Source organism: Glycine max, chromosome 13 (assembly GCF_000004515.6).
Source record: "Glycine max cultivar Williams 82 chromosome 13, Glycine_max_v4.0, whole genome shotgun sequence".
In the NCBI taxonomy this organism is placed as follows: domain Eukaryota; kingdom Viridiplantae; phylum Streptophyta; class Magnoliopsida; order Fabales; family Fabaceae; genus Glycine; species Glycine max.
This window is the reverse complement of record NC_038249.2, coordinates 26,461,308-26,481,045: the sequence shown is the minus strand read 5'-3', so window position 1 is coordinate 26,481,045 and position 19,738 is coordinate 26,461,308. Positions and strand designations below refer to the sequence as shown.

At 31.4% G+C, this 19,738-nt stretch overlaps 3 protein-coding genes across 3 annotated transcripts; 2 read left to right on the top strand and 1 right to left on the bottom strand.

Moving 5' to 3' along the window:
• Window positions 1-7,986: 7,986 nt before the first annotated feature.
• LOC100795697 (two-component response regulator ARR12) lies at window positions 7,987-11,728 on the top strand. The gene is made up of 6 exons (XM_003541420.5): window positions 7,987-8,519; window positions 8,898-9,050; window positions 9,187-9,621; window positions 9,757-9,833; window positions 10,059-11,255; window positions 11,456-11,728. The coding sequence occupies exons 1-6, from the start codon at window positions 8,411-8,413 to the stop codon at window positions 11,525-11,527; spliced, it is 2,043 nt and encodes a 680-aa protein (XP_003541468.1). The 5' UTR covers window positions 7,987-8,410; the 3' UTR covers window positions 11,528-11,728.
• A 1,990-nt stretch (window positions 11,729-13,718) lies between these two features.
• On the bottom strand, window positions 13,719-14,643 carry LOC100795166 (50S ribosomal protein L10, chloroplastic-like). The gene is given in 2 exon segments (XM_014765573.3): window positions 13,719-14,331; window positions 14,333-14,643. Coding segments are annotated over 2 exon segments (690 nt in total). The 5' UTR covers window positions 14,536-14,643; the 3' UTR covers window positions 13,719-13,844.
• A 1,920-nt stretch (window positions 14,644-16,563) lies between these two features.
• Window positions 16,564-18,077, top strand: LOC100306133 (uncharacterized). The gene is given in 2 exon segments (NM_001251155.2): window positions 16,564-17,013; window positions 17,704-18,077. Coding segments are annotated over 2 exon segments (555 nt in total). The 5' UTR covers window positions 16,564-16,641; the 3' UTR covers window positions 17,887-18,077.
• The last annotated feature ends 1,661 nt before the right edge of the window (window positions 18,078-19,738 follow it).

Below are 19,738 nucleotides of genomic sequence, written 5' to 3'. Positions count from 1 at the left end.
AAAGTTTTGACTTAATTTATATCAAAATTTGGTATGACTTGTAAGCTTTTTAAAGGATAATTTAATATAAAAAAATAGAAGTGAAGTAAATTTTGTTGAGATATTTTAAAAAAATGAAATCATATTTAAGACAATATAATAAAATCCGTAGGGATTGATTGGATGAGGAAATTAAAGAGGAAGAATTTGACTATTGACTCATGTGGTAGTAGAGGCAACATCATAGTAATGGCAAAATAGTGCCCCCCACCAAAGGGCATTTGGATAGAGGTCTTGTCAAAAAAGATATGTCCGCACCCCTTGGTTGTTCCAAATCCCCTTCCCAACCAATCATCATTTGAAACGTTAAGGGGGTCTCGGATTCCCCTGTTTCATAGGACGGGCAAATGTACCTCTTGATTCCTATCCTTTCTTTTTTATTCACAAATATAAAATACTTATGACATGACAATGCCTTTTGTTTTCTTTCTTCCCCATGCAAAAGTTATTGGCTTCCTTCATTCACTTAATTCTTTAGCTTTTGTTTTTAAAGTGGTACGTCCAAAAAATATCATTCTCCACCCAATTTTGAGCTAAATTTAGGAGCAAGAGAAAATAAACAATGATTTGATAGAAAAGGGGGCAAAATACACTATATGGAAGACATCAAAGTAAGAACATTTTTATAATAACCCTAATATTAAATTACACTTCAAACATACACACACGAAAAAATAGATATCATCATTGGATGCACTGTACAGCATTGAATGAAAGGAATATTTTCTTGTATTATTTGTCCTTAGAGTTGCTATTACGATTTTAGGGTTGATATTACTTGTTTTATTTATATTTTAATTTAAAATGGCACGTGGATGAAAGAGGAATATTCTTTTTCTTTCTTAATTGTTACCTTCTTTTATAAGCTATTTTTAATTAATTGGAATATAGGAAATGGAAACAAGTAATTTAATCTGAAAATGTTGGGATCTTTAGAGTTTAGATGATGTTCATGATAAAATATAAAGTTTACATAGCATTTGCAGTTTTTGTTTCATCTTATCTTATCTATCCTAAATTTTGCCTTAAGAAAGTTTGGGTACCATGCCATAGCTATGAGAAGTGATTCATTGATTGACATTGGTCCTCAATCATTAAGTATTTTACCACTTACCACCGGATGAAAGTCTCCCAACAGTGTACCACTGCCACCTTAAGCTTTCATGGTCGACCATGATAACCCTCTTCAGTCTCTAAAATTAATGTATCACGGTAGTATGGTACAAGTGTACAACTAAGACTAAAAACGTGCCATATATGATTGAGGAAAGTTGTTTGCAGTACATATATAGCTTGACTTTTTTGGTACCTAGTTTTCAAATTTCATTTTTTGACTCTCCAATATATAATAGGGGTTTATTCACACATATGTATCACTTAATAACTTCTTGCAAAATACAAATTTAACATATCTAATTTTGTTAAATTTTGTGATATTATTCAAATCATCATATACTAAATTTGAATAAATTAAACATGGATAAATGTGTAATCAGTTTTTATAATTTCAACCACATGGTCCTATTTGTTTAAACTTTTAAAAAAACAATTATGAAAAGTACATTTTTTTTAAAAAAAGTGTTTTTTAATAATCCGATAGAAATTACTTCTTTAAAAAAAGTGAAAAAAAAATTAAGCAAAAAATAATTTAAACAAACACAATTTAAAAAAAAACATTTTTCAACAAATAAAATTTAAATAAACGGGTCACGTATCAATCACAAGATTTACTATTTCTTTTCTTTTTTGAAGGTACAAAAAGAAAAGGGGGCCACGAACGCTTCAATTAGAAGTGGAAACGTAGTGATAAGTGTTAAGGAAGATTCATTATTCCGATTTTGAGAGAGAAAGATAAATAGAAGTGAAGATAAAAAATAAAAATAAAAAGAGAAAAAGCACCATGCAAAATAACAGAATAAAATAATTTTAAATAATCATCATGATAAATTTATTAATTTTTATAATAATTATCTTAAAAGTAATGTAAATAATTATTTATAATTAAATACTATTATAAAATGATTTCACATTACAAGTATATAGTGATTAAATTAAAAAAAAATACATTTTTTATTTGGTTTTCTAGTAGCAAATAAAGGGTAGCTATTTTTTTAGATTCCACGTTAAAATCTCTCTCTTAATTGGGGATGAAAATAGAGAGACTATCATTTTGCACTAAAAGGATAAAAGCACTCTTAATACTTAATAATAGTACCATATATGTGTTTTGTAAAAAGGAAATAAAAAATACCATATATGCGTATGGACACCAATGCACCATTCAAATGATATGTTTACTCGTTTTACCATGATATTATTATAATTTAGTTATTTTGTTGGGAATTATGAGTTCACATCAAATTGATATTTTTTAATATAATTTATTCTATATTTAAGGTTAAGATTTAAACTTTAGACTATTTGATTAAGACAGAATATGCTACCACTTGGGTTAATTAATATTGGTAAAAAAAATATTTGAATTAGGAAATATAGTGAAAAAAGAAAAAAAAAGTAAAAAAGATGATTATGTAAATTGTTTAATATAAAAATGAAATGAAAAAAATATTTTATTCTTCTTGTTTGGATATATACAACATAAAATAAAATAAAATAAAATACGTATATAAAACATATAAAATGACAAAAACTATTATAGTGATATAAATGGAGAAAATTTTTAAATTTATTTTTGGTCTATGGCTTAAAAAACACATACTTTTATAGTAATTAAAAATAAAAAAAAATATTTTATAGGAATCAAAATTAAAAAATTACAAACACCAATTAAGATTAGAAAAAAAAATTAGACAGATAAAAATAAATTAAAAAAATTAAGTTACATGTACTAGAAACAACTTTAAGCCGTGAGGAAAGAAGGTTTTTTTTTTTTTTTTTTTTTTATCTTTTCCATCTCTCCCTCTCTTGTGCGCCCCTTTTTCCTTCTGCCAAATTAAAGCAAAAGGTGTGGAAATGTTCAAACAAAGGTGTGTGTTTAGATTATAATTTACATTGATTCTGGTTGATTAAAAATGAGTTTCTATCGCTAAATTTGCTTTTATTTTATTTTATTCTTCTTCTTTTAGTTTATCTTGTGTCTTGACCATTTTTTTTTATTAGTGAGAAAATATTTGAAAGTACTATTTTTCTTGCATTTCATTTTTGTTCAAAAATATGTATGCTGTTTTATAAATAAATTTTTGTCTTCATCTTATTTTATATCCAATCAAATAATGGAAAATAAAAATTATCTTTCCTTTTCTTCTACTTTTTTCTCGTACCAACAATTGAAAAAATATTTCATTTTCTATTTTTCTCTTTTTTTATTTTCTTTCCTTTCACTTTTTTTTCTCAACCAAACATAGTGTTAATGTATAATTGAGTTACACTTTAATATAAAACTTATGATAACTTATTTTGAATATTTAAAATTTATCATAGTAAATCAATTTTATCAAATTCTAAATTAAACACGATGACTTATAAATAATAATAAAAAACACAATCACTTGATTTTTTTAAGCATCGAATAAACACAAATTTGTATAAATAGTAATTTGTTATTAAATATTCATGTAAAATAATATTTTTTCATTTATTTTGAACTATAAAAAATACTTTTTATTTTTATGGACAAATACAGTTATATTTTTTTAGAAACTTAAAATAAGATTGTTATCTATTTTTTAAAAAATATATATATTTTAAATTATAATCCGTTTGAAAAGTGAAAACATCTCAAAAATAAAAAAATTCTGAAAAAAGCAAAAACAAAGTAATTTATGAGTTCAGGTTTAGATAACACATAAAAATCAATTTTATTCGACAAAATCATAATTATATTATAATAAAAAAAATATTTATTATTTTATCTTCATCATAAAAATTTAATTAATTATTTCTTACGATAACAGGAAAGTGGTATGTTCTGCTTTTGTTTTGATCCAAATTTAGCAGGCCAGAGATGCAGCGGTGACTCAAGCACAACGAAAATGACACAAATGTTAAAGTTAAGAATAAAAAAAATGTTAGTTCCAGTCTCGGCCACGGGCAACCCTGGAGCGTTATTCGCACGCACAGCTTCCTCCAAAGTCACTAATAGTGTGTTTAGTGGGATAACACAAATTAGAATCATAGACCATTTTAGTGAATGAATCTCATATCATATAAGATTAAAGATGTTTATTATTTTTTTGGGAAAATTATATTTTTGATTCACTCAGTTGTTTTCAATTTTAATTTTAGTTTCTCTTAAAATTTATTCATAAATTTAATTTTTCAATTATGTAAAATTCGATAAATGTGATTCTCAAACATATATTTAAACGTTGATTGTCACACAGAAATGTTGACGGCCATTTATTACGTTTTAATTGGATGATGAATCAAAAAAATATTAGGGTTGACTTTTGGATGCATTTTGTCATGTCAAAGTAAACATGTGACACATAACATTTAAATTTATACTTGAGGATTATAATTACATGATTTTAAATAATTGAGAGATAAAATTCATAAATGAATTTAAAAAAAAATTAAAATCAAAATTAAAAATAATTAGGAAATCAAAAATACAATTTTAATTATTTTTTATTTAGTAATAGATTTTATTTTGAAATTTTAAATAATTTGTAATAAATTTGACAAGAATTTTACTTTTAAATATTTTATTCCTCTCTCACCTCCCATCTCTCCCGCCCATCTCCTCATTTTTTCCACTTTTCTCCTTCTCTTCTCGGCACCACACCTTGCTTTCACTTTCTTTCATTTTTTTCCCCAAATCACACTGTCTTTCTCTGTGCTTCTTTTCGCAACTTGCTCTACTTCTTCTTTCTGTGTTGTTGCCGCCACGCTCCTCCGCAAGCTCTCCTCTCCTACTCTTCCCTTTCCTTTACCTTCCTTCTCCACCCTCCCACTATGTTTTAGATCTACTCAAGGAGCCACTGCGCCTACCTTGGCATCGCCACGCAAACCCTCCTCCGCCATGCCTCCCTGTTGTTGTTCTTGGTTGGTTCTTCTGTTTCCTTCTTCCCCTCATTGTTGATTTGTTCGTTGGTCCCCTTGGAATGCCGTTATGAAGAGAGAGATTAAGAAATGTTTTTTTTTTTTAAGTGTATAGATATTTTGGATTATTCTAAAAAAATCGATCTACATAGTGGAGATCTTGGTTGTTGCTCTAGTAGTGGATCTTCACATTTTGAGATCTTGAACCTAAGATCGATCCTGTGCCAAGAACCAAAATCAAAGTGATAACTTTGTCAAATGGTAATTAAAATTTAGGTGTACCAACAAGAAGTATTGAACTCAGTCTTTTAAAAAAAAATCTCAGACAAAAATAATAAACAAAATCACAATAACTAAAATTATTATTTTCTACAAAAACAAAAAATATTAAATTATAAAAACTAAAACAATATTTAAGTCTTTATTAATTTGTGTTTACAAATCTATATGATAAACTCATAGAATGATAGTAAGAAGGGTGATATAAATCCTTTTTGTAAGTTTTGTATCAAATAAGAGAAAATAAATTACAATAATAACAAAAAATAGTTTTATATGATAATCTAATTATAACTACTGATTTAAAAATTATAATAACAATGATTTGTAATTTATAATAAGTAAAAATGTTTGATAATCTCTTAAACAAAAATATCATAAACAAAATTAATTAAGAATGGATGATTACTTATATCAAATGTTAGGTCGTATATATAATGAAAAAAATATGTATTTAATGTGTAAAATTTTTTATATAATCATTTAATCATAATAAATTTATTAATTTTTAAAATAATTATCTTAAACTAATTTAAATAATAATTTATGATCATGATCCTTAAACTCATATATAATATATCCACTATTCAAATCTAAACTTGGTAACTGATGGGCGATGGCAATAATAATAAGGATTGTATTGAATTTCAATTTTATGCATGAGCGATACCGTACCAAACTAGCAATGAATCTTATAGAAGGTTTTGTTGAATATAAAAAGGATAAGCTAGGTACGTTATTGTTTCAGCGTTCGCAGCAGCAAAATAACAAATAATTAAAGATAAAGACTAATTATGCTCTGTTGGAAGAAAAAGTTAACGACAGATAGAGAGCAATGCCCGTTGTCAGCAGAGAGAGAAAGATACTGTCACAGAAAAAAAAAATTGAGGACATGACATTATTTTGGCCTATGTATCAATCTGTAAATCTAAATATGGAAATTTAATGTAGAAAATCTCAAACATAAATATATTTGAAGTTAACCATAATGATTTGGTGTGAAAACATTGGTAATTATATGCAATTAAAGTTCATCAAATTAGGATGAGGTTATTTGAACTTATTTTTTTTTAAAAAAAATACTTATGTTTAATAAAATAAGTAGTTTTTCTTCTTTTTTTATTTAATCTAATTTCATTTTAAAAAAATTATTTTCTATTTATTTTGATAAACAAATCCTATTTACTTATTAATTTTTTTTTATTAAAAATATTTATTTTAATTTTTTTAAGTTTAATATGAAAAGGCAACATATTTGAAGAACCCATTTATTATAACTAGATATGATTAAAATTCTATGCATGATTGCTAAATACAAGGTGTTTGTCAGTGTAAAGAATAAAGCATGTTTTAATATTTTTTTTAAATGATATAAAAATACATATTTTTATCATAAGAAAACAAAATTAGTTTTCCTGTATTAATCATAAATAATTTTAAGTATGAAGAATAAAGAATATATTAATCATAAATTATTTAATTTAAAAAATTAAATATTAGTTAATTATATTTTATAATATTTTCCAAATTTTTATTTTTAATATTTTTACTAAAAATATATTTAACTAAAAATGAAATATTATCTTAGTAGGAAATTCAAGTTTCTTATTTTAAATTATTTAATGTAATTATATTAGTTATTTAATTTAATGAGTTTAATTTTATAATGGTCTAATGCGTTAAGCTCACAGACTTTTAAAACTGATGATGTAGGTTTAATGAGCCAATACATATATTGGACCGTTAGAAAATAATGGAACTTTAACTGATCATTACAGAAGGAATTAATTACTTATAGTTCTTAAGGAGTATATCAAAACACAACGCAGTTTTCTTTCTTCCTCACCAGAAGATAAAGTGATAGTCCTCTCCTCTTGAGACATATTGGTTGAAGAAGACCACACACCATCCTTTTTAGTACAGGAGATAGTTGATTGCATAGATATTATATTCCAATCAACTATTGTGAAATCGAAAATTTATCCAAATTTACAAATCCTTGATATTTAACGCCATTTAAATTTTAGAACTTTTAGTATTTTGTTTGAGTATTGAAATCTAGAATTTTGATTGAAGATTAAAAATAAAGTTTGTCCAACATATGATTATTGTGTAAATAAAATCCACCCAACTTATGCTTGTTATTTGACCTTAATAATACTAAAAAAAAATACTTTTTTTCTTCTCATCATAGTATTGATAAAAAATAATTCTATCAAGAATCATAAATATATACAAAATATATAAAATGAATATTTTTCTCTTAATACAATGTATTTCATATTTATTTAAAATTAAGATTAAAACTCTCTCAATATTAAGAGACATGAGTTATTACTATCACTTATATTTATCCTTTTCGGTGAAACATCATTTTTGTATGTTGAGTATAGACCTCATTTTGTGCCTTATGAAGTAAAAAAAAAGAGAGAGAAAAGAAAATAATAAATATAATAGGTGATGTATTAATTAAAAAAGGAAATAAATGGAAAAGAATGCGGTTTAATGAATATAATTACCTACCCAAATTATGTCGTTTTCTTAACATATTTTTCACACGAAAATATCATCATATCAATCAATCTCGTAGTCGTAGGTGGTTTTGTTGAATATAAAAAGGGTAAGCCAGGTGCATTATTGTATTCTGCATTCACACAGGCAATTAACAAATAATTAAAGACAAAGACTAACTCTGTTGTGTTGGAAGAAAAAAGTGAACGACAGAGAGAAGAGCAATGCCATTGGCCGCAGACAGAGAGAAAGACACTTTCACTGAAATTCTAAAAGAATAAAAGATTTGTGTTTTGTATTTTTATGTTGAATTGAATCCCTCGTTGTTTTTTGTCAGTCACTGTCATAGTCCAATTTGTGCTGTTGGTTTTGTAACCCTCCTTCTCCAGCCTTTTTCTTGAGTTTCTCTATCTCTCTCTCACTCCTTTTTAAATTTTAATAATTTGTTTGTCTGTTGCGTGAAAGAGGCCCTGAAAACAAGGTTTCTGCTGTCAAGTTTGTAGCTTTTTGCTCTGTGATTGGTGTGTTCTCCAAATAATGCTTCATTCCTCATCTGGGTACTTAGTTCTTGTTTAAGATGGTGGTGGGTGACCGTTTTCCGGTGGGTATGCGTGTACTTGCCGTTGATGACGACAAAACGTGTCTCACAGTTTTGGAGAACCTGCTTCGCAAATGCCAGTATAATGGTTAGCCACTTTTCTGTTTTAATTCACTCAATTCGATTCTACATTGGTTTTGCTTGTCATCTCAGTGGTCATGAATTGTTGCATGTTTTGTTTTCTTGTTATTCTCTTCCCATGAAGTTTTAGACTCGTGGATATTTTGTGGTTGGCAATTTTCATTGTTATTAAAAAAAAAGTTTGCAAGTTGGGTTGTTCTTTCTTTATTCTCCCAAAAATGAAAATTTTCTTTTACAATCCTGAAGTTTTTAGAAAAAAATGTTTTTTTTTTGTGTTGCTACATTACTTTTATAACTATGGATCTTGTCATAATTCTGGTTAAGCGTTTGACAGTTGACAGTCCTTTGTCTTATCTCACATCTGATTTATGTTTGTTTGTTGCAGTCACTACAACTAATCAGGCAATTAAGGCGCTAGAAATGTTGAGGAAAAACAGAAACAAGTTTGACCTTGTTATTAGCGATGTAAATATGCCTGACATGGATGGGTTTAAACTTCTTGAGCTAGTGGGACTTGAAATGGACCTACCTGTTATTAGTAAGCTCAAACACTTCTGTTCTGTCTTGACATTCATTCAACTTGAGTTTAAGCAAAGAAATATTTCCAAATTCGATTTGTTATCTCACAATGATGGTATGAACTTAAACTCTTACATTTTTTGTGTGTAATCTAGTGTTGTCAGGATACGGTGATAAAGAGCGGGTGATGAGAGGTGTTATACAGGGTGCTTGTGACTACTTAACCAAACCAGTTCGAATTGAAGAGTTACAGAACATATGGCAACATGTACTGCGAAGGAGGATTGATAGCAAGGATAAGAATAAGACTGCAAGTGAGGGAAAAGGCTGCAGTATGGCTGGTAAGTTTGCAAATGAGGAGAAAGCCAGATATATGGCTGGGGAATGTAGTCAAGCCATGGCACCAAAAAATAATACCGACCAGAATATAAAACTGGGTCAAAAAAGGAAGGAACTAAGTGAGGATGAGGAAGAGGAAGAATATGATAAAGAGAATGAGGAACACTCAAATCAGAAGAAGCCTCGTTTAGTTTGGGATGCCGAGTTGCATAGGAAATTTCTTGCTGCTGTTAATCATCTGGGAATTGACAGTGAGTTTGTGATAAAGAATATTTACTTTTTCTAATTTTGCTTGACTTGAGAACATGACACATTAAAGTATGTTTATTTGACACCTTAATGTGGATTTTCTAGCTCCTAACATGAGGTTTCAACTGTTATTGCAGAGGCTTTCCCCAAGAGAATACTCGACTTGATGAATGTCGAAGGACTTACAAGAGAAAACGTAGCAAGCCATCTGCAGGTATAAACTCCAGCTTTTATCATAGGCCCCTTTGGTTTCAATTTTGGGGCCTATTGAGGGGCGTAATTTGCATTTTGAACTGGACAAATAATGGTGTGAGAATGTTTTAGATATGATTATTCATTGAAAATTTATCAACGAGAATTTATGGGATATAAGTGTGCATAATGAACAACAACTCTATTCTAGATTTAAAGAAGCTTATGCTGTCATTTTGTATCGCAGAAATACAGACTCGGTCTCAGAAAACCTACTCAGCAGCCTAGCATGGTTGCTGCGTTGGGTAGTAGTGATCCTTACCTGCAGATGGATTCAGTAGAAGGCTTTCGCACTTTGTCGGGATCAGTAGGAATGTTAAGCACCACACTACCATCATATGCATCTGGTGGAGTGTTTTGTAGGCTGAACCCACCATCTGGCTTGAGAGGAGTTAACTCTGCACTTTTTCAGCCTGTTCTGTCTCAAAACAATAGCATGTCTGCAAAAGCATTTGGAAACATGCAACTGTCCATGTTTTCTGCAAATCAAACCTCAAGTTTATTACAGGGCATTCCAACATCAATAGATGCTAATAAATTTCAGCAGAACCGTTCACCTGGTATTAGGAAGTTGAGTCCACTTGATGATTCAAGTGGATTTAAAGTTTCCTCTGGTTTCTCAGACACTAGAGCTACCGTTATAAATCCAAATAATTTTGTGCATGATCTCTCAAATAATCATTTACTTTTACAAAGAAATTCACCACCAGCACAGAATTCGGGAGCATTCAGAAATCACTCTTCTCTTGGAGCTGCGTCGGTGAACACACAATCATTTGACCCTGGTATCTGTGAATTGGATCATAATCGGCATAATAAAAGCTGGCAGGGAACAACTCAGATATCTAAGTTTCCTACCAATACTTCTGCTGTCAGTAAGGTTTTCACTCATGATCAGCTGGCTCAAAATAACTTAAAATTTTCCTCATCCACTTTTTGCAGTGGGAACAGTCCAGTTGATTTTTCTTCCACTAGGGCTATTGCTCCTCCCTTGGAGGATGCTAGAGGTAAGCTGCAAAGTCAAGAAGGCTTACTTGAGAATATCTTACTAGCTTCATGTTACACCCAACATCAAAGCTGGGAATCAGATAAGCGGGGTTGCAACAAAGACATGAGCCAAACCTTCAACTCCACAAAGTCTGTCTCTCCTAATGGAGACACTAGTTCCTTAGGACATAGTTTAGACCAAAATAATTCAGTTAGCAGCGAGGGAATTGGTGCATCTTTGGTTAATCCATCAATCACACAATCAAATGAAGGTGAGAAATTCTATTCGATGAAGTCAAATGATGCCTGCATTTTGCGGAGCATGGAGTCCCAAGAAGGACTCATGCAGAATACTTTTGGGTCCTTAAATGACATAATGAGTGAAATAACCGAACAGGTAAGACCAAATATTGTTCTCGTAATTGTGTTTTGCTTAGCCATGATATCCTCAGGTTTCAACTCCTTAACAGATTATATATATTTCTTTGTTGGTGTGAGTGTGAAGGGCTGTACTTATGATGTTTCCATAATTCAGTTTCAGTTTTAACAGTTGTTTTATCTGCCGCATCATTTCATGAAAGAGTGTTTATGATGCAGGAGCAAAATACGATTATGCTGATGGATGGAGAATTGGAGTTTGATTTGGATCATGCATTTGATTCCTTCTGACACTCCAAGAATCCAGGAGCATGAAAATCGCTTAAGTTACTCTCATGTACTGGAGTCTTTCATCGTGTAATTTCTGTTTCACTAATAGTATGTGCTACTTGTACAGTAGTGAGTGCATCAAAATTCTCCACTCTCCTAATGATCTTTCTATATAAATAAAACAATGAGTTAACTTCTTAGTACTGGGTTCACTTGCCGTTATTTGAGTACCTGAAAGAACGGAACTTATACTTTACGCTTGTTTTGTTTTTTTTTTACAATGAAAATGTGGCGAGGTTGAAATGTGGTACTTTTCACTTATACTAAATTCAACAAAATCTCTTTAAATAATACGAGAGTTAGAAATTAGAATGAAATTCAAATAAAATTATATTCTCGAGATCTAGTTTATGATATCAGTGAGAAACGAACAGTATATCTCAAGCTACCCTTGTTATCTGGTAAAAAAAGCACAAGTAATTAAGACTATACGCAGTTATCTTATTTAGCAATTGTCAGACTTGGGCTCTGCTGTGCAACCATTCTAAAATTTGCCGAACTGGGTCTGGGACATAACTCCATGCAGAAGATATCCTTGAATTTCGCTTTTAGTCATCTAAAAATAACACGAGTGAAACACGGTACCCATCCAACTCGGGTAATCATTTTTTTCAAGTAATGGTAATTGCGTATGACTACTTCTGCATATGTCACGAAATAACATTGTGTCCCATCACTATTTCTTCAGAATGATCCAAATTATTCACGTGGACACATAATTTTGCGTTTAATTTTGTTTACTAGCTATTACTTTTTTCCTTCTTCCCATTAAGGTTTCTATGCATGAGAAGGGCAGCATGCCACTTTTCTAGTATTTGATTTTGTTTCATAAAGGCCTTCAACTATTGGAAACAACTGGATTGTTTATATCTTAATATGCGAAGTGCACGTGCCTTGGTAGAGAGGGGTGAAAGTTGGGTTGGCAAGAACACATTAACATCACACCCAAATTGGACGTAGTTTCTCTCCAGCTGGCTGCACCATCCTTAAGGGGGGGGGGGGGGGGAGAGAGAGGAGTTTCACTCACTTATCCCATATTTAGTGGAGGTCCTGGAGGATGATACAGCTGCAGAAAAGAGTATTGAAGGCTCTTGAGGGATAAATTAGGTGCAAAAAGAATGTCATTATAAAACGTTCACAGCAAAATATATAGTTCATATTATTATCATCGAAAATGTCAGAAATGAAATGCCAATGTCTTGTATCCTGTTTTAGTGCTTTACAGCCCTGGAGAACAAATTCCTTAATAGAAGAGCCTTACACAAGAAGGAACCAATTCCTTAATAGAAGACAACAATTATATAATCATGGGATTGCTGATTGCATGTAGATTTGCTCAGAAGTTTTTCTATATGACGTTAAAAATATCAAGAAATAAAGCTTGAATTTTTTTTTGTCATATATACACACACACAGACACCCACACATATATAGTTGTGTATATATCATTCCCCTGATTGCTAATATAAGGAATTGGCTGTACCTGAATGTTCCTTAACGAGAGCAACCAGAGTCCTACACACGAACTCTATCATTTTTATAAGATTTGGATGAGATTGATGTTGATTAACATATTATGATGTGGAATCATATACAATAGTCAGAGGCAAGAACTAAGAACTAAGGAGTTTCTGAGTTTCACTTGGTTTTTCGTTTTTCACCAATATTTTATGTTACACTTGCATTTTATAGCTATCATGGAGATACATATGGTTGATATCATTGCCAAATTAAGCATTACTGGTTCAAGCATGAGGCAGTGAACCTCCAAATGTTCAGGTAATCTAGAAGGAGGTGGGGCATTTGCAGAGATTTCATTAAGTAACAACTGGTGCATCCTTTTATAACATTAGATTCCTGTGTAAAATGGATTCAATTCTCCATATGTTTTACTCCAGTTTTCACAATTATTTTTTCCCACATTCAATTCCCAATATCCAACCTCATTACATGTAGCTTACAATTGGTATAAATAAACTCATTCAACGAAAACCAGACTCAAAATGAACTTGAATGTCCAGAATGATTCCTACCAAACCAAATCGGTTCCTCCACAACAAGCCTCCAACAAAATTACAAGGCAGGTTATACAAGATCCCAGCACTCCAAATGAACAAGGGGGAAAAAAAAGTAGCATAGCGTGTGCACTAGATAATCAACAAATAGTGAAATTGCATGATTCAAAGAGAACACATAACAATAATAATCATTCCCCTGATTTCCTTTTTCTAGGCACCATTCTACATTTTATTTTTCTTCCCTTAATTTCCTTTTTCCTTCAGAAGACAACACATAACAATAATAATCTACACAACCATAAACAAAAAACAATTGAAATGCAATAAGCAAAAGAAACAATTAGAAGGTTACAAAGACCTATAGGTATCTGTTGCGCAACACCCTGTTGTTCTTCAAGGTTCTTAATATGCGCCTTGAGAACGGTAACAAGTTCTCTAGCAGGGGCCTGAAGAGTGGCGACGAGGGCGGAAGCAGGGCTCTTCAAAGCCCCCAAGAGAGTGGCGTAAATCTCGGCGCGGGTGGGGAGGGATTCGAGGTTCTTAACCTCATCGGGGCCGTAAAACTTGCCCTCAAAAACGGCGCCGGTGAAGTCGTTGTCCTCGAGCTTCTTCTCCTTCTGGAAGTTCCAGTAGGGCTTGATGGCGGAAGGGATCTCCTCGGTGTGGACGAAGAGCCATACGTTCATGCCCTTCATGCAGGGCTTCAGGGTCTCCCAGGGCGTGCCCTCCACCGCCTTGTAGACGAGTCAGGAGGTAGCAGTTCTCCAGCTGCTACCGCACTGTCTCCACCGTTGCCTCTTTCTTGCTGCGGGGAATGGCGGCACGGATGGTGGGGAGGCGCGCCGGGCCGCGGGAGGGGACGGTGAATGGGTTGGTGGGCCGGGCCAGGAGTTGGGCTTGGGCTTGGGCTTGGGCTTTTGAGGAGGTCATTGCGGAGGCCGTGGCTTCCATGGTCGGAATTGAAAAAAAAGAGAGAGCAAGATGGGAAGGGACTGAGGATTGTGTTTGGCTTATCTTATCGATTGTTACCTCACCTTACCCTTTACCATGCCTCCAATCTCATGTTTTATCTTTATTTATTTCTTGTTCGAGTAGGCTTAATATAAAATCATCTTATAAACTTAAAGTATTGTGTTTTTCATATTTAAGAATTAAATTATTGCTGATTTACATTTTTTATTTTTAAGAATTAAAATGATGATTAATCCTTACAAGTTACGATTTCGGTAGCAAATTTGTCTTGATTTTTAAGATCTTTTTTATATAATTTATTTTGAACAAAAGTATTTTAAAGAGATATTCATCAACAAATAATTCGCAAGAGCACTTGAAATGTTAGCCTATACCGGTTATCATGTTTGTGCATGGACCCCCCTGCTGTCATACTGCCTCTATAACATAAATATTAGCCGTAAGATTTATATCTAATGGTGATAAGGAGCTATAAATATAAAATAAATATTTTTCAATTGATTGGAAAAGGTTTTATAGTTAACACATTAAACCAGTTGGTTCATAGTTAAATAGGTTTGATCTGAGTCACCCGAAAAATCCGTTTAAGCTATTTAATATTTTTTTTTTAAAAAATACTTATTTGTTAAATAATTATATATTTTCATTTGATATTATTGATATCATCATTTATGTTTATGTGTCCTAATAAAAAAATGATGACTATGAGTTTTCTATCTAATATCATTGTTAGAGGTGAAATGCGACCGTATATTATTCATAATATTAACGTGTCAAACTTTTTAACATGAAATTTTTTGTATTCTTCATATTTAGAATTCAAACTATCCTGTTAATGTAAATAAAATTTTACTAGTAGTTAATAATTAATAAAAGGTTTCAAACATTAAAATAGTAAGTACCTAACATTTTTTTTAGTATTTTTATTTTCTTTTCTAACCCGCACAATGCAAACCGACAATTCCCTTAGCCCATTTAATTTTGGACCAGTCAGGTCTGGCCTACTTACTTGTGGGCCTATGCAAACCAGACTTACTCTTTTATGTCCAGCTCTATACATTAAAAAGAGTAAATGCAATATTACCACTGTAATATTAACGAATGGAATGTTAATGAGCATTTAATTATTTATAATTACCACTGTAATATTAACGACGAGCTTTTGCTTTGCTTCTAGAATAATTTACATTAGTTTTCAAATTTTGAATTTTGAATCGACTTGGAAGTGGACTGAACTTTTAAATAAGTTATTGATAAATGTTTTTATAAATTAAAATTAAAAATATATATATATATATATATATATTACTCATTTTCAATTTTTAAAATTTTATATCTTTATCTTACAATACATATTTAATTTTCATACATGCTTTTTTTTATATCTTTTTATTGCTGGTACCACTGCTCATTCATTAATTTTGGTTTTTGTTATATATAATATTTTCCTGTGATTCACTAAAAGCATCTTCAATATTTTCATATAGTTAAATTTTCCTGTTGTTTATTTTTTCCCCTCCTCCACTCCATTTACACAGTATTTTTTATACATATTGTTGTAAAATTTATTGTATTCTTCAATTATAGTATTCAACATTTATTTGTTTTTTTTACTCAATTCAACATTTATTTGTTGCTAAATGTGGGTTATGATATAAATAAAATCTAACTATTTTATCAAAACTAATTTTTTAGCATTGCAACAGTTTCTCTAAAAAGAAAAGCATTGCAGCAGTTGACGAACATGTATTTTTTAAAATAAATAAATGTAAGTATTTGATAGTGATAGTATTTATTAAATAAAAAATAATAATAATAATAATAAATTTTTATAAAATGTAGATGATGTACTAGAAACTACACTAGAAAGTAGAAACAAGATAATGTGGGTAGCAATAGCATCAATGAAACAGAATAATTGTCCAGGTGTAAGGCGGAACCTTGTCCACGCCAAGGACCCCATCTCCGAGTCCAGTGTTAAACTCAACTTGAACCCTCGTTGTCGTTGTAGAGAGCAAAACACTGCAAACCCCTTCGGCGTTTTGTCCTTACGTTGTTATTAAGAAGCGTAACGCATTCACCACGATGGTGACCAAAGCGATGGAGGTGGTGAAGGATCTGGACGTGAAGCGGTACATGGGTCGGTGGTACGAGATTGCGTGCTTCCCGTCGAGGTTTCAACCCAGTGACGGCACCAACACCAGAGCCACCTACACTCTCCGAGATGACGGCACCATCAACGTTCTTAACGAGACTTGGAGTGGCGGCAAAAGAGGTTTCATTGAGGGCACTGCTTATAAGGCTGATCCCAACAGCGACGAGGCCAAGTTGAAGGTCAAGTTCTGGGTGCCTCCCTTTTTACCCATCATTCCCGTTACTGGGGATTACTGGCTTTTGTACATTGACCAGGATTATCACTATGCTGTCATTGGCCAACCTTCCAGGAATTATCTTTGGGTATGCCAGCCTATATATATCTCCATTTTACTTCTTTTTTTATATTATTTTTTGTTTGTTAGAGGGAGGATTTGAACCCACCCAAACATCAATCCAACCTTATATCTTCGTTTTACTTAAACATGATCATTTTTCCTTCCTTCCAAAATGTATAAACAAGGTTTTAAATTGTGATTGTGGTCATAGTTTTGTTGTTGTGTTCGTTGATACTATGAGAAGTTGTCGATAAATGTGACCGATGCCCTCACAATTTCGGTTGCACACACCCCAAAAAAAGACTTTGATGTTGCCGCCAAAATTGCGATCAAAAACCAATTTTTATAACATTGTCTATAGATATAGATATATAGATGAAACATATATGGTGTGTGGAATGCTTGATATAACCATGTCCCTAAAACATGTACCGAGGAGTTTTGTCTCTAGAGACATAGCATATGTTTGGAGATGTAACACCTTAAATGGATATCAGTATTTGGAAGAATTAGTTCCTGACTCTTGGATGGAAATACCTTAGGTTCACAAAAGAAAAAAAATATATAGATTGATGGTGAAGTCTGAAGATGAAAATTGATGATGATGTTGTTTTGTTGGTTAGCTAGAAATTGTTGCATGTGTTTGGTTTGTGAATGTCTTCTTTATGATTTGTTCATTTCCTATCTTATAATTTGGGGTCATTTTGGTCACTAGATATTGTCCAGGAAGAACCATATGGATGAGGAAACCTACAACCAGCTTGTTGAGAGAGCTAAGGATGAGGGGTATGATGTGAGCAAACTCCACAAGACTCCACACAGTGATTCTCCACCGGAGGAAGAAGGTCCTCAGGACACCAAAGGCGTTTGGTGGATCAAGTCCCTTCTGGGGAAATAGGTGTGGCTGAAGGTGAAGGAGTGTTTCATATCGTTAATAAAAGTGATGAATCGGAGCAATTTAGATTGGATCTCTGTATTTTTACACATGTTGGGTTGTTGTGTAGATAGACTAAGCTGGTGCGATATGAACCTTTGTAAAGTTGATGTTTGATGCTCTGATTGTGTTTGTTCTTTATTAGTTGTTTTGGTGAGAATCCAATGTTTGAATACTTTGCAGCGATTTCCATTTTGCTTTTACTTTTTTTTTTGGTTGAATTCTCTGCCAAGGTATATGGGCTTTCTTCATTTTGCCTCTCTCTGACACACATTTTGGTGTGGCAAAGATAAAGGTATGGGTATTCATTCATATTATTCTGAAGTGTCTAAGCCAGATGGTTTTTATGAGAGTAACTCGAAAGAAAAAGTATAAGTGTTTGTGCTGAATTTCAATTTTTTAAAATTTTCTAGCAAAGAAAAAAGAGGAAATTGTTAGTGATCAATAGTTGATAAACAGAACTTAACAGTAGAGCTAGTGAATATACATGGGTATGTCTTGAATCTTATCTGTAACTATAAAATATAAGTTTAAGAGGAAGCTTTATCGCCTAAATATAATATAAGACTTGTGATGTTATATATCTTTTACAGTAAAAAGTTAAAAAGAAAAACAATGTAAAACATGAGAATTTAGGATGTGTAGAAAATACAGGATAGAAGTTACTGAATTAAAGAAATAATTGGGGTAGCATTATTGCAGTAAAAATGATAAAACTTTCTGTAGGTATGAATGCAAGAGGCCTGTAAAATTCCTAGTAACGAAAAATTGAACAAATAAGGAAAATTGTAAAGCTCCACCTTGAAAGATAGGGAAAAAATGATAAAAGAGAATGTGATAAATGCGATAAGAGATGTAATCAAGAATGAGAAATATAAAAAAAAAAATGAAGATAGAATATTTATTTTAATTATCTAAATAAGTAACGGATAATGCAATTCTATAATGGAGAATCGGAGATGGAATGAGTTACAGTGGAAATTTAATAATTACTGAAGCAAACAATGGAGTGACGTAAACACAATAAACTATTTCCAGTGATGTAGAGAGAATAAACTCTTCCCTCCCTCCTAATCAATAAGAAAAGAATAAAAGTAATTCAGGAGAACAACTCCATCATATGTGTGCCCATGGTTCGTAGAACTCTGAAAGTTATACAAAGCAATGAAAAAAGTCCACCAACTCACATATAGCATGGCTAAATCGGCACCACAAAATTAGATTGAATAAGCAACAAACAGTCAAACATAAGTTTGGGTAAATTTTGAAATTATAGCAATTAATTGACGAATGACTCACTAAAGGAAGCACCACACACACCAAAAGGTATATGTCCTTTTAAAACGTAGGATATTACCATCTCGCTGAAATTGAGTTGGATCCTCTTGTACAGAAGTCTCTCCATCTTTTTTCTAACTTATTTTTTATAATTTCTTTATCACTTTTCTTGGCATTGGCTCTGAGGGGTGCATGCGTTTTTGGTAACACCAAGCTGAAACTGACTCAATGAAAATAATAAAATAAATGAGTAGTATGTGACACTTTAATTTTATGAAAATTATTTAGAGAACTAATTTAATACAGTAATACCTTAATTTTTAAAAGATCAAATTGAAAATTTAATCTAAAAATTATAAGCAGCAGCATCCTGTTCCCGTAGGACCAGTCTGATGTTCTCTTAAAAATATAAATAAAAATATTAAAAGAAGAGTTGATTTAAGAAATTTTTCATAATTTCATAATTTTAAGAGTGCCATAAATTATATCAATTAAGTGTAATAAACGAATAAATGGCGTGACCTAGAGTTAAACTCAT

Excerpts from the sequence above, each read along its gene's own strand:
- LOC100795697 (XM_003541420.5), top strand. The coding sequence starts at position 8,411 with ATGGTGGTGGGTGACCGTTTTCCGGTGGGTATGCGTGTACTTGCCGTT. Across the intron at positions 8,520-8,897 it reads TCGCAAATGCCAGTATAATG|TCACTACAACTAATCAGGCA; the intron begins GTTAGCCACTTT and ends TGTTTGTTGCAG. Across the intron at positions 11,256-11,455 it reads TGAGTGAAATAACCGAACAG|GAGCAAAATACGATTATGCT; the intron begins GTAAGACCAAAT and ends TTTATGATGCAG.